The following is a 14,256-nucleotide window of genomic DNA, read 5'->3' as shown; positions in this document are numbered from 1 at the left end:
TGCAGGTAAAAAAATGTACATTTATTTTTTAATTTTTTTACCTGAAGCCTAGAAAGCATTGCACCCATGAGCAGCAGATCTGCAGACTCCTGCAGACTTGTCAGTGTACCTGTCTGCTCGTACAGGCAAGCAGATACACATTGACAGGAAGAGACAATGGACTACCAGAGCACTTAATAGCGCCATGGCAGTTCATTGACAACTACAACCCAACAGCCGCAAATGTTTCCCATTCACAGAGAATAAATGACAGAGTTGGGTGGTAAAGCGAGCAGGGGGAGAAGATTCCCCGCTTGCTGTCACTGAAGGCAGCAGAGCGGGCAGTGGCTGCAAAAGTGGAACATATAACATATGCACCTATAGCTGTCGGAGGTGTTCTCAAAAAGAACCCGGCAGGCTGGTTGTGCTGAAGTTGATCAGTAGATCGGCTTCAATACTATCAACCTGCCCAGAGATGGAACGATGGCTAGTTCCCGCTGAGCTCCTTGAATTTCAATCTATTTCAATCAATGTGACAGGCCTAAGGGAGTTATGTCTTAAGGAGGAGGTGGACAGATCTGTGTGTTAAATGGCTGGAAAGCCGAGAGACAATTATGGTCTTTTTAATGCCAACCAATCCTTGCAATGGCAGAACACTGCATTACTTTGACATATCATATAAATAAAAGTGGGCAAAAAGCCCTAAAACTTATTCTGATGATGGAATGAATCCAGTGCTAAAGGCGCTTGAATCTAGCAGTCTTTATATACTGCTAATATTTATTATTAAATGCAAAAAAATGGATGCCATTGCCATACAACAATCAAATATGCATGTATATTTATTTATTTCACCTAATGGCGGGGCAATCAAAATACACAGATGAACAAAGGCATCCCCACCCTTTCTCAAGTTTGGAAGGTACACAGGTGAAATTAGACATTACAGTTATCTTGTCAGAGGAAAATACTTCAATAGTAACTTTCCAATCGTATCAGCAGCCAAAAATACAAAGAACCTGAATGTATCAAAGAAGTCCAAAATATTTACAAATAAATATATTGCAAAAAAACAAATTAAGTATACAGATTATTTAAGGATACAACTGACAGCTGGCCTGTTGATTTTCTAAAAAAATAGCAACAAAAAATACATGCAACAAAACAATTGTCTAACCCCTGATACATCGGGAAAGCATTCCTTAATGCATGTTCCTCTTCTGACATCTAGTGGTGTATTTTAAACAAACAACCTAAATTACTGTTGCATTTACAGTGTCATGATAGTGAATGAAAACCAAAATCATTTACAGAATTGTCAAGGCTTGGTAGGTGAGTTTGGTCACAAGATGGTAGTTTAGTAATGTTTGCACTGTTTTTATATCAAACACAGGGTCATAAACATTTGTTGACCAGTGCCTAGACAGTAGTAGAATGAAAGCACTAGAGGTAGACAACCTGATGCTCTTCTGCCGTAAGTCCTTTATACCTTTATTTGTTGGTGTAGGACATGAAGTGGAAGAAAGTTTTGATGACCCCAATGAAATTAGTAATGTTGTACAAAATATTCACAATATAGTAGCAGCCTCCGGGGGCAGCATCCTGAAATATCTCCCTGTCTTTCTTATTAGAGTTGAGTCATAAATGTAGCACCATTATTATGTATACTAGTAAAAAGAAAAAACCTGATGTACTGCATGCTGTGCTTTGTAGCAAACACCAAAAGCAATGGACATAAGCACAAGAGAGGTGGTGCCTGTGTCCCTCCATTGATTTCTAGAAAAGGGTTTTACTGTGAACACAAGAATCCACACCATAAATCTTTGCTAGCTGAGAGGGCTGGAACATTTTAAACAGGTCAGACAGAACTGAACCTCTCATACCACAGTAAGACGTCTCTGATGGTTGGCATAGGACAAGACTGTGGCATTGTCCTATTGGATCCAAACTTGATGTCCCACAAGAAGACCGATCAAGTGCTGAGAAAAACTAGATCATCCAGAGCTCCAAGTTGTGGATGGGTAGCCGGGACTCCATTGTCCCTTGCACAAACAGGGTGCCTAGACTCCTTGCTAGCCCTCTATGTCGGCACCCATTATCAAAATCTTCCAACAGAGAAAAGTCCTAGTGCCAAAAATAACAAGAACATCTTGGTCTGTGAATTCAAACAATTTGGCCTGTTTTGAAACAAAGCAATTTGGCCCATGAAGACAGAAGATCAGTGAGCGTGAATCTCAGGTAAAAGAAATAGAAGTTTGCTTGGAGGGAGAAACACTTGGATCCAAGAAGTATCAAAGTCTGGTCACAGATAGACCCAAAATTGGGTCAAAACCAATACAACTTCTGGAGAATCAGGATCCTGCTACCAGGAAATCTCTTTGATACAGCAATGAAATAAGCAATCACAAGGATTCTTTCTAAAACTTGTAGACATGAATGATCACATTGGGGGCTTTTCAGTCCAAGTTTGTATGCACACCTCTTTGGGGCTTCAGAAACACTAAAGGTTTGAATAAAAACCTTGAAAGTACTCTGATAGAAGGACAGGAGCAGTAATCTCCTTAGTCTATGAGACCTTGCAGAGTCTTTTGAAGATCCAAAAGATTTTGTGGGAACATTCAGTTATTAAGCAAGGAGGACACATGGAACACAACACTGCTTTATAGCCCAGAGACATCATAGCTATGAATATGAGGTGCAAGATTCCAGACATCAAAAAGTCAAAAGATGCCCCCCCCCCCCTCCTGGCAAACAGTAATGGTGCTCACCTTCATGCCCAGGGGGGCTTTTCTGAGGATTTGGAATGCCAGGACTTTTGTCCTCCACAAAGGTAGGAGCCTTGAAAGGCCTTTGGTCTTGGAGACAAAAAAGAGGGCATGGGAAAAGAGAAGGACAGTGTTCCCTTACAAGACTGGTTCTAATCTTGGCCTGAGAGAGATGGGTACTTTTACCTCTGATGACATTCTTGATGAGTTTTTCTAACAAAGCAACAAAGAGGCTTCTGCCACAAATGCCATGCAGAAAAACATCTTTTTAGATGCCTGCTCCATCACACAGTTTAGCTAAAGCGTTCTGCTCATCTGGTCCCTGGTATCCACGGCTGTGTCACACATAAAGCTCAACATGTAGGCCATCTGGCCTGAGCAATCCAATAGTCATGTGCACGCCAGAAAATTAAGTTTTTTGTTTCATTTCAGATACATTTGTTAGGTGTATCATTTTGTTTATTCACTTTCATTGTGCTGATCTTTTTAGTTTTTGGGATTTGTTTTGTTTCTTTTGGATTCATTTTGCATATTTGTTATACCGGGTGGATTTGAAAAGTCCAGATCCACCCGACATAACTTTGAATGGATCTGAATTGTAAATAGCTGTGATTATCAAAGAGCGGTTGGCCACCGCATCCTTAACAACCATGACCCATCCGCTGTCTCTGGCAGCAAAATGTAAACAAAAGAAGGGGACAGACTAAAACATTTAATATGAAAATGGTTTAATGTATCTTAACGTGTAATAAACGGCATAATTCTCAATCAATTGACTTGAAACTTTGCACAGCCCAAGAGCTCAACATCCCAAACATGTTCTAGAAGTTTCATAGATTTTGGCCTGCCACAAAGAAAATGGGGGACATTAAGCTTGTTTTTTGGGGAGCTTAATGTGGCTTAACGTACAAAAAAGAGCTTAGACGTTTACCAATTTCACCCAAACTTCACACAATAGAAGACTCTATCTATGTAAACATATTCTGAACATTTCAGATCATTTGGTAAATGACACCAAAAGTTATTCACATTAAACTATATTCTACAATGCTAAAACATTGTAAACAGCTTAATGTAAAAAGAGCTTAAAGTACCATAATCTGCCTAAATCCTAATCAATTGACTTGAAACTTTGCACAGCCAAAGATCTCAACATCCCAAACATGTCCTAGAAGTTTCATAGGTTTTGGCCTGGAGGTAGACTGTACTAGGATTGAGCACGTAGCACTTCTCATGAACATATACATTGGATATAGAAAATTGACATACCACTGTTAAAAAAAGTCAGGTTTCTGTGATGTAAGAAAATGAGACAAAGAAAAATTTCCACCTTTAATGTGACCTATAAACTGTAAAACAACTCAGTTGAAAAACGTACTGGAATCTTTTCTGTGGAGAGAAGTAAATAGAAAAACTAAAAAAAATGGTTGCGTAAGTGTGCATACTTTGAAGCACCTTTTCATGTTATTACAGCACTCAGTCTTTTTGGATATGAGTCTATCAGCATGGCACATCTTGACTTTGCAATATTTGCCCACTCTTCTTTGCAAAAACGCTTGAAATATGTCAGATTGTGAAGGCATCTCCTGTGCATAGCCCTCTTCAGATCACCCCACAGATTTTCAATCAGATTCAGGTCTGGGCTCTAGCTGTGCCATTCTAAAACTTTAATCATCTTCTGGAGAAGGCATTCCTTTGATTTGGATGTATGCTTTGGGTCGTTGTCATGCTGAAAGATGAAGTTCCTCTTCATGTTCAGCTTTCTAGCAGAAGCCTGAAGGTTTTGTGCCAATATTGACTGGTATTTGAAACTTGGAAGTATGCACTTCCCAAGCATGCACCACAAGCCAAGAAACCCCAGTAAATGGCTGGTGAGCAACAAACACACACTCATAATATTCCCCCATTGGCTGTTCCACGCTACAGTAGGGGCTACACAAGGTTAATGTCACTCACTTGCTTTGTGGGAGATCAAAACCCAAAAAACTTCTAGGACATGTTTGGGAAGTTGAGAACTTGGGCTGTGCAACGTTTCAAGTCAATTGATTGAGATTTAGGCACATTATGGTACGTTAAGCTCTTTTTACATTAAGCTGTTTACATTACATGTTTTAGCACTGTAAAATATAGCTTAAAGTGGTTGTAAAGGCAGAAGGTTTTTCATCTTAATGCATTCTATGCATTAAGATAAAAAGCCTTCTGTGTGCAGCAGCCCCCCTGAGCCCCCTAACACTTACCTTAGCTCCCTCTCTCTCCAGCGATCACCATGACTTTCTCAGCCTTCCGAGTTTCCCATTCCTGAGTGGCTGAGACAAAGCAGTGGTGCCATGGGCTCCTACTGCTGTCAATCAAAGTCAGCTAGCCAATCAGAGGATAGAGGGGGTGGGGCTTTGTCAGAGCTCTGTGTCTGAATGGACACACGGAGCTGTGACACAGCTCAGTTGCCTCCATAGCAGGCTGCTTGCTGTGGGGGCACTGAAAAGGAGGGAGGGACCAGGAGCACAGAAGAGAGACCCGAGAAGAGGAGGAACCTGACTGCTTTGTGCAAATCCAACTACAACAGAGGAGGTAAGTATCACATTTGTTATTTTTATGCAAAAAATACCCGAGCCTTTAGAATCACTTTAACGTGAATAACTTTTGGTGTGATTTACCAAATGATACAAATGATCTGAAAGACCCAGAAGACCACGGAAAACAACTGTGGTGGATGACCGAAGAATTCTTTCCCTGGTGAAGAAAACACCCTTCACAACAGTTGGCCAGATCAAGAACACTCTCCAGGAGGTAGGTGTATGTGTGTCAAAGTCAACAATCAAGAGAAGACTTCACCAGTGTGAATACTGAGGGTTCACCACAAGATGTAAACCATTGGTGAGCCTCAAAAACAGGAAGGCCAGATTAAAGTTTGCCAAACGACATCTAAAAAAGCCTTCACAGTTCTGGAACAACATCCTATGGACAGATGAGACCAAGATCAACTTGTACCAGAGTGATGGGAAGAGAAGAGTATGGAGAAGGAAAGGAACTGCTCATGATCCTAAGCATACCACCTCATCAGTGAAGCATGGTGGTGGTAGTGTCATGGCGTGGGCATGTATGGCTGCCAATGGAACTGGTTCTCTTGTATTTATTGATGATGTGACTGCTGACAAAAGCAGCAGGATGAATTCTGAAGTGTTTTGGGCAATATTATCTGCTCATATTCTGCCAAATGCTTCAGAACTCATTGGACGCCACTTCACAGTGCAGATGGACAATGACCCAAAGCATACTGCAAAAGCAACCAAAGAGTTTTTTAAGGGAAATAAGTGGAATGTTATGCAATGGCCAAGTCAATCACCTGACCTGAATCCAATTGAGCATGCATTTCACTTGCTGAAGACAAAACTGAAGGGAAAATGCCCCAAGAACAAGCAGGAACTGAAGACAGTTGCAGTAGAGGCCTGGCAGAGCATCACCAGGGATGAATCCCAGCGTCTGGTGATGTGTATGCGTTCCAGACTTCAGGCTGTAAATGACTGCAAAGGATTTGCAACCAAGTATTAAAAAGTGAAAGTTTGATTTATGATTATTATTCTGTCCCATTACTTTTGGTCCCTTAACAAGCGGGAGGAACATATGCAAACTATTGTAATTCCTACACCGTTCACCTGATTTGGATGTAAATACCCTCAGATTAAAGCTGACAGTCTGCAGTTAAAGCACATCTTGTTCGTTTCATTTCAAATCCATTGTGGTGGTGTATAGAGCCAAAAATGTTAGAATCGTGTTGATGTCCCAATATTTATGGACCTGAATGTATGTTGCCATAGATATTGTGTGAAGTTTGGGTGAAATTGGTAAACGTCTAAGCTCTTTTTTGTACGTTAACCCACATTAAGCTCCCCACAAAACAAGCTTAATGCCCCCCATTTTCTTTGTGGCAGGCCAAAATCTATGAAACTTCTAGACATCTTTGGGATCTTGACAACTTGGGCTATGTTTCAAGTCAAGTCAATTGATCGAGATTTAGGCAGTTTATTACACGTTAAGCTACATTAAGCCATTCTCACACTAAATGTTTTAGTCTGTCCCCAAAAGTGCTGGAATCCTCCAGAGGATTTACCCCCCTTCCTGACCAGGACATTTTTCGCAATACGGAGCTGCGTTACTTTAACTAACAATGCAATACTGCACCCAATGAAATTTATGTCCTTTTTTTTTCCCACAAATGGGACTTTCTTTTGGTGGTATTTGATCGCCTCTGTGTTTTTTATTTTTTATGCTATAAACAAAGAAAGACTGACAATTTTGAGAAAAAAAACTATATTTTTTACTTTTTGCTATTAAACATGTCCAGTAAAAAAAATAAAAAAATAAAATCAAAAACGAATGGCACTGGGCAGAAAGAGGTTAACATCCAGGGTGATCAAAGGGTTAACTGTGTGCTGTTTTACTGTGTGCTGTGGGTGTTTCACTGAGTTAGCACAATGCTTTGTATTGCTCTGCTATCACAGCAATACATAGCAATGTGCAGGAGCTGACAGGGGAGAGATCTGTATTGTTTACATACAGGTCTCTTCCCCATCAGTGATACTCGGCGATCACCGGGTGTGGGTGGAGAATAACCAGCCGGGACCTGGTGATCAACAGCTGAGGCCGCCAATGGTGGCATGGATAGGATTCGCACCCCCTACCTGAAAATTCTAAATCACATATATATATATATATATATATATATATATATATATATATATATACACACCTGATTTTGCGCAGCCCTGCCACCCTGTAGCGGCATTTCTGCTATAGGGCAGTGCGAAAGTGGTTAAAAAAGAATTAAAAAAAAAAAAGCATGAGAGCCCTTTTGGTCTAGTATGGACTTTGAGGAGAACCCCATGCCAAAATGTTTTTAAAAAAAGGCGTGGGGTTCCCCACAAAATCTATACCAGACTCTTAGGTCAGGTATGGATTTTAAGGGGAACCCCAAGCCAAATTAATAAAAAAAAATGCCAAGGGGTCCCCCCAAAATCTGTACCAGACCTTTATCCAAGCAAACACCTATAAAAGGTGGGGGCAAGTGAGCACCTTCCCCTTCTCCTGGACCATACCAGGCCATATGTTGTTAACATGAGGGGGTCATTGTGTGATTTGTGCGAGTGTCTCTCCACGGGACACGTCACTCTCCGAATGACAGGTAGACATGGGGGTGGCATTACCTAGTGATATCCCTAGGTGACCCACCCATATGTTTACTTGTCATTCGTTATTTTTTTATATAGCTTTTTTTCGGATTTGTTTGTTGCAATTTGAATGCATTGGAATCTCCAAAAATTTAATTTTCATCTGAAAAATAAATTTGAACAAACTGAATTGAACATGTATACAATCCAATATGTTATTTGACTCACATGAAACAAGACCTTGAGGCATTTGTCCATGTTGTCATTACATATGGGGGCATCCCTCCATGTCAGAGAATTCACCTTGATGTGGCCTCTACGATAAGTGGTAGTCACCAACTGAGTGATTGAGAAAAAAATGGGGCTCAATTGTTTGCCTTTACCACCCTCCATCCATTCACTTGATTGAGCCCCTAGGGCCTTGTTTACAGTTTGAGGGGGTGGAGCCAGTAAAAACAGGAGGTTGAGCCATGTTTTTACTACTGAATGGGGTATACACACGTTCAGCAAAAATTTTCCACATCGTGTTTGACAGGCAGTACCGCTCGCTGAACATGAACCAATTTTGGTGCAGTAGTGCAGGATTTTAGGGGATTAGGCAGTTAGGAGGAGACATAATGGGGTTTATTTACTAAAGCTGGAGAGTCCAAAATCAGACTCCCTTCTGCATAGAAACCAATCAGCTTCTAACCTCAGCTTGTTCAATGAAGCTTTGGCAATGAAACCTGGAAGCTGATTGGTTTCTATGCAGAAGTGAGTCTGATTTTGCACTCTCCAGCTTTAGAAAATAAACCCCAATGTGTCTTCACTGTCTGTCAAAAGCCCTCTGAAATATGCTTTGTCTCTTCTGCATTAAACTTACCTACCTGCCGGTTCACCCCTGTAACAGTGAGCTGCACACCTGCAGCTCACTGTACAGATTTGCCAATGTCGAAGCCGACTGAACTCTCCCACATGTGCTGGGGTGATGTCATATCAGCCTGCCAATGAAACTGGCCAGTGCTCTATACCCAGAAGCTGGCCCCTGGAAGATGTCAGCAGCCGGTGGGGAGCTCCAGGACGTTGCATCACTGGAGCTAAGGTGAGTATAGTTCAGCTTTAAGCTGCATAGCATGAATGAAAACTGGACAGAAAGAGATGTTTTCCTTCTGGAGCTTGACCAGGATGAGGTAAAAAAAACAAAACAAAACCACATTAGTAAGGAAAGAGGCTCTGGGCCTCAAGACCACATCATCCATTTGCAGGATCAAAAGGAAAAGACCAGTGTTTCAGAAAGATTTGTCCTACAGAGGTGTTAGCAATAAGGAAGTCAACCGTGTAAATAAGAGTAGAAAGAGGAATATTCCTGATAGGTTCAAAAAGTGGCTGTTAAACCAACAGAACAAAACTTAAACTGTTACTAAACCCAGGGCCCTGCATTCACTATATCTGGTCTCCCACAGTATACAGAGCATGGAAGTGCAATTATTTTAGTAAATATAAACTGCTAAATACCTTGTGACTTCTATTAGCGTTCAGCCGAGCACTGGTTAAAGCTTGAAGGGGTAGTTTTCATTTTGCTCTAGGAGGATGCAGGACCCCTGACCCACTGTCTGGACAGTGCTGATTGGCTCTGTGCTGATCATATGAACTCTCCCAAGAAAAAAAAAAACCTCTCTAGCAATACACACCAAACTGAGCATGTGCAGAGTGTCTCCACAGATATGTCTTATCAGGAGATAAGAGGGGGATACTAGAAGAAGGGAAGGATCAGAGAAGTCAGGATCAAACAGCGTTTTTTTCACAATGCAGAGGATTAACCTCTTAGGTTCCACAGTGAGTATAACAAGCATGCTTTACTACATATAAAGACTGGTTTTACTGTTGTGGGTTTAGTAACACTTTAACACTTGTAACCGAGTAAGAGGAGGCAGTACACACTGAGCTGCAAAAAAGGAATTTTGAACAAAGACTGAAAGAAAGGAATAGAAGGCTATCAATCAATGGACTAAAATTGCCATCACCATTTTTTGGATCTAGATATGCTTTACTATACAGTATATATAGTAAATCTGTGGCTAATCTATTCATATATGCACATCCCTGCCAGATGTGAATCATCTCCATCTAGATCAAATCATGAATTTTTCCGATCCGTTTATAGTGGCATGTTGTATGTGAATAGGAAAACAAAGACCTCACATTCCCTCTTCATCTACAGGGTCACATTCCCTGTGGCGTTTTGTGAAATGGTTTTCATATCAAAAAGTATACACTGTGTATAAATGCATATGTAGTTTATGAAAGGAAATTTCACTTGTGTATTAGAATTTTTTTTTTTAATTTACCTTCACATTGTGGATGATAATTGCTCCACCCTGTCGCTGTACATTCTCTTGTTCTTTGTCTGCTAATCATTTGATACCTAAAAAATAAAAGCTAAGTTATATTAACAACAAACACCATGCTCTGTTATTTTACTGTATAATATTTAGTGATGAGTGAACCAAGTAAATATAATTTTGCAGGATGTTCTCTGAACACTTGAAAAAATGTACAAAATAAGCACAAAATAAATCACGCTCAGAGAACTAGTGAAGCTGCTAGCACATCCGTTGATACAAACTGACCCATATAAATGTAAGTACAAGTACTTAGTCAATAAATAGCCATCACCAAAAGCAAATCATATAAGTGAGTCCATAAAAGTAAAACAAGTCCCAAAGTGACCAAAAAGTGAAAATCTCCTTCCACAGATTGCAATAATTCTTCACGTGATTCGCCACCTCAGTGATCCACCACCACAGGCTCTATCAAACATGCTTACCAGAGTAAATTGACTCTCTGAATCAAAAAAGTCAAAAGTGCATCTGTATTGATAACGTCCCACAAAGGATAGTATGAGCCACCTTAAGGTCTGGCTATTCTAACAACAAAGCATCCTTCTCCAACTCCTTAAACTCACCATATGATAAGAGAAGAGCCAAAGGAACCACATAGTATAAGACAGCAAAATAAAATGTATTGAAATGTACTCACAAAGTTAAAAATGTATAAGCCCTTATCATATAATATCCACCTGTCCCGGGGCTTATGCGAGCCACGTCCTGGTGTCGAGGTGCGTGGTTCATTTGGCTCTTATATTACTTATATGATTTGGTTTTGGTGATATTTATTGAACTAGCGCAGCACGTGAAAAATTTGCAGACCCTGAACATACTGTAGTACTTGAAGGCAAATATTCAAGATTTCGGTAAAAAAAAGGGCCACAGTTGCTGAGCACTGCCATGGGTGATATGTACCAAGATAAAAAATGAAAGATTACTGTGCAGCAGGAAACAGGTATTTTAATAAGTCCTAAATCTTTTGTAAAAGATACATTTTTTTTAAATTTAAATAACTTACCTGCTCTATGAAATGGTTGTGTACAGAATGGCCCAAACCTCCTACTTAGTCCCCTGCTGGTGTCCCTGGCTCCTCCTATTCTTTGTTTGACTCCATAGCAAGCTGCTTGCTATTGGGGCACACCAGCAAACTTGGTCCCAAGCCAGGCTGTGTGCATCTATTGACACACACAACATGGCTCAGCCCTGCCCTCCCATCTCTGCTCCCAGGATTTGATTGACAGAAGAAGGAACCAATGGCTCCCGCAACTGCCTCGAACAGCAGAGAGAGGGGAGAAAGCCGCTGGAGACAGGCACAGCACTGGATTGAGATAGGACTCAGGTAAGTATAAAGGAGGGGAGGGGGGGGGGGTGAAGGAGCAATACAAACACACTGGAACATTTTTTTTTTATTTAGGAAATGTGTTAAGGTAAGAAATAGCTAGGCTTTAGATCCATTTTAAAGGGCAACATTAAAAATACACAATTCTTTTATATAACTTTCTGGAGAGATACCTTAAATCTGAAAAAATGCAAGCACCACTAAATGACATTGAATTTACACCGTTTTTTTTAAAATAAAGAACTTACTATATAACCTTTTTAGTACTCATGCAGGTAGGGGGAAGGATTGGATATCTTAGGGCCCCCTTATCTTAAAGAGGTTTACATATTCTTATAGGTTCCTGCCTGCAGACCACCACATCCACTGGGCCAAGGAAATATGGGAATAAGGCTGTTGTTCCCATCAGCATGGAACCCCCTGATAAGGTACCCTTCCAATGTTGAGGACATTGGAGGGCTTTTTTTCCCATTCCTCCTGACCCATGTAAACTTCCCCTTACCAGGTGAAGTCAGTTATACTCACCCAAGTCCTCCCATACAGGTCCCTCAATAATGCCATTTCCACCTGCAGGGATCACTAGTTCAAGCTTCACCCATTAGCAGTACTTGGTCTCCTTCACTCCCCTCAGTCTAAATTTAAGCCTCTTCTGGTTCCTTGTAGGACCCCTCTGCTGGCCATCTTTGCAGTCAGTGACATGGACACTCATAAGAAGGACCCATTCAAATAAACAGAGAGAAGGACCCAGCACTGGATGATAATGTGACTGCAGCTTAACGTAAGTAAACATAGGGATTTAAAAGCGTCTTTTTTTTTAACCTAAACTAAATTTACCCCAGAGACTGACAGAGAAAACCAAACAAAAATGTCCCATGGTGTAATTCCAAATGCAATCCATCAATGTAGATGCATCATCAATCAAGATTAGCTGGGGCACAATTTAAAGCAGTCCTAAAGCACCCTAATTTACCGTATTTGAACAGGCAAACATTAGATATTATAAAACATATAAAAATGAGTGTGCTGTACACTAAATAATCATAAACAATAATAAAATCAAATAAATACTGCTACATAAAAAAATGTGCATGAATTCATAGAAATAATATAAGTCCACATTCATATATTAAATAACAAGAAAGTCCCAAAATCCAACAGTGCTTTGTGATAAAGAAATCCTCAAATGGAAAATGCATAGGTGTCAACAAATGCTTGACACAAAAGAAAAAATCAGCCTCTTACCAGACACTTTGATCTCCAATCAAGACACTTTGATCTCCAATCAATGAATGGGAGATGAATGGGAGATGAATGGACAACTGCAGGTTCACTTGAACAAATCCATCACATTAGACAGCTCTCCTCACCATGCAAGGAAAGGTTTAAAACAAAAGAAGAAAACTTCATAGTGCAACCCCATAAACCAACAAAGAATTTATTAAAGTATTGCACTTACATAGATAAGGTGCATAAAGACAGTGTAAACATTTTGAAATTCCCATGGTGTCAGACCACTGGCCGGAATGAGGTGACGTCACAGAAAGCTCCTGCCCGTTTCTCCAAAAATGGTGTCCTCTGGCGTCACCTCATTCCGGTGCCTTTATGCACCTTATCTATGTAAGTGCAATACTTTAATAAATTCTTTGTTGGTTTATTGGGTTGCACTATGAAGTGTTCTTCTGCTGCTTTAAACCTTTCCTTGCATGATGTGAAGAGCTGTCTGATGTGATGAAGTTCAAGTGAACTTGCAGTTGTCCACTCATCTCCCATTCATCTCCTTGAAACGGATAACTAGGGTGTAAGTGTGGGATCTGAACACCATCTGCTCATTTGATCTCTTGATTGGAGATCAAAGTGTCTGGTAAGAGGCACTTTTCGTTGAAGGATTTCTTTAGCACACAGCACTGTGTTGGATTTTTGGACTTTCTTATTATTTAACCTCCCTAGCGGTTTGATTATGTCTATATTTCTGTGCCTTAAAGTGGTACTTTGTTTGCATGGAAATATATAGTTTTTTTATTGTAGGCCTGTAATTTTTAGGAATAACTCACTGAAATCTGTCCGAGCAAGAGTCTAGTAAACATCCTGGGTATGATAAAATTTGAAACATGAAATCATAAATTATATCATAATAAATAATCATAAAAAATAATAATATAATAATAAATGTAATTCAATAATGTAATCAAACCAAAAACACTGAAATATGAAATATAGCGCCAAGTTCGCACATCGCTGTGCTTAGTCGCAAAATCGTTTTCAGTGTCTGATTTCCCGACAAATCATTATCACTCAATTCTGCAAGTGGTTCTAATTTACTATCGCTGTTCTCTCGCTGGTCTAAAGCCGCTTTTGACCTAAAGGGACGCTTTTTGGACGCCATGTACGTTTCTCAGTTTCAAGGCAGAAAGAATGGTAAAAATGCAGGCAAGGCACAGGACACTGGGGACAAAATGTATGTGAAATGCTTTGAAACAGTAATGTTTTACTATGTGATTTTAGTGTATTCCGTGAATGTCACTTTTTAACATTTTTTAATTTCCCGGTTCTGGCCCCCGTACGTCCCGATGCTTGCAGGGACTGGAACCCAGAAGACAGAGGCCGGCACTGGCCAGAGAAGATGGCTGGGGACGCAGCAGGGG

The 14,256-nt window shown here is 40.3% G+C and overlaps 1 protein-coding gene across 1 annotated transcript in view; it reads right to left on the bottom strand.

The window, feature by feature from the left end:
• CFH (complement factor H) overlaps nt 1-14,256 on the bottom strand; it is a 324,533-nt gene that overhangs the window by 245,725 nt on the left and 64,552 nt on the right. The window contains exon 4 of the mRNA XM_089683641.1: nt 10,237-10,313. Within this exon, the coding sequence (XP_089539767.1) occupies nt 10,237-10,313 (77 nt within the window). The remainder of the gene's footprint in view (nt 1-10,236; nt 10,314-14,256) is intronic.

The sequence above is a fragment of the Staurois parvus genome, unplaced genomic scaffold, assembly GCF_062004578.1.
Source record: "Staurois parvus isolate SC_StPar_1 unplaced genomic scaffold, SC_StPar_1.0 ptg000318l, whole genome shotgun sequence".
Taxonomy (NCBI): domain Eukaryota; kingdom Metazoa; phylum Chordata; class Amphibia; order Anura; family Ranidae; genus Staurois; species Staurois parvus.
The sequence above is the reverse complement of the archived record's forward strand: the minus strand, read 5'-3'. Positions and strand labels throughout refer to the sequence as shown.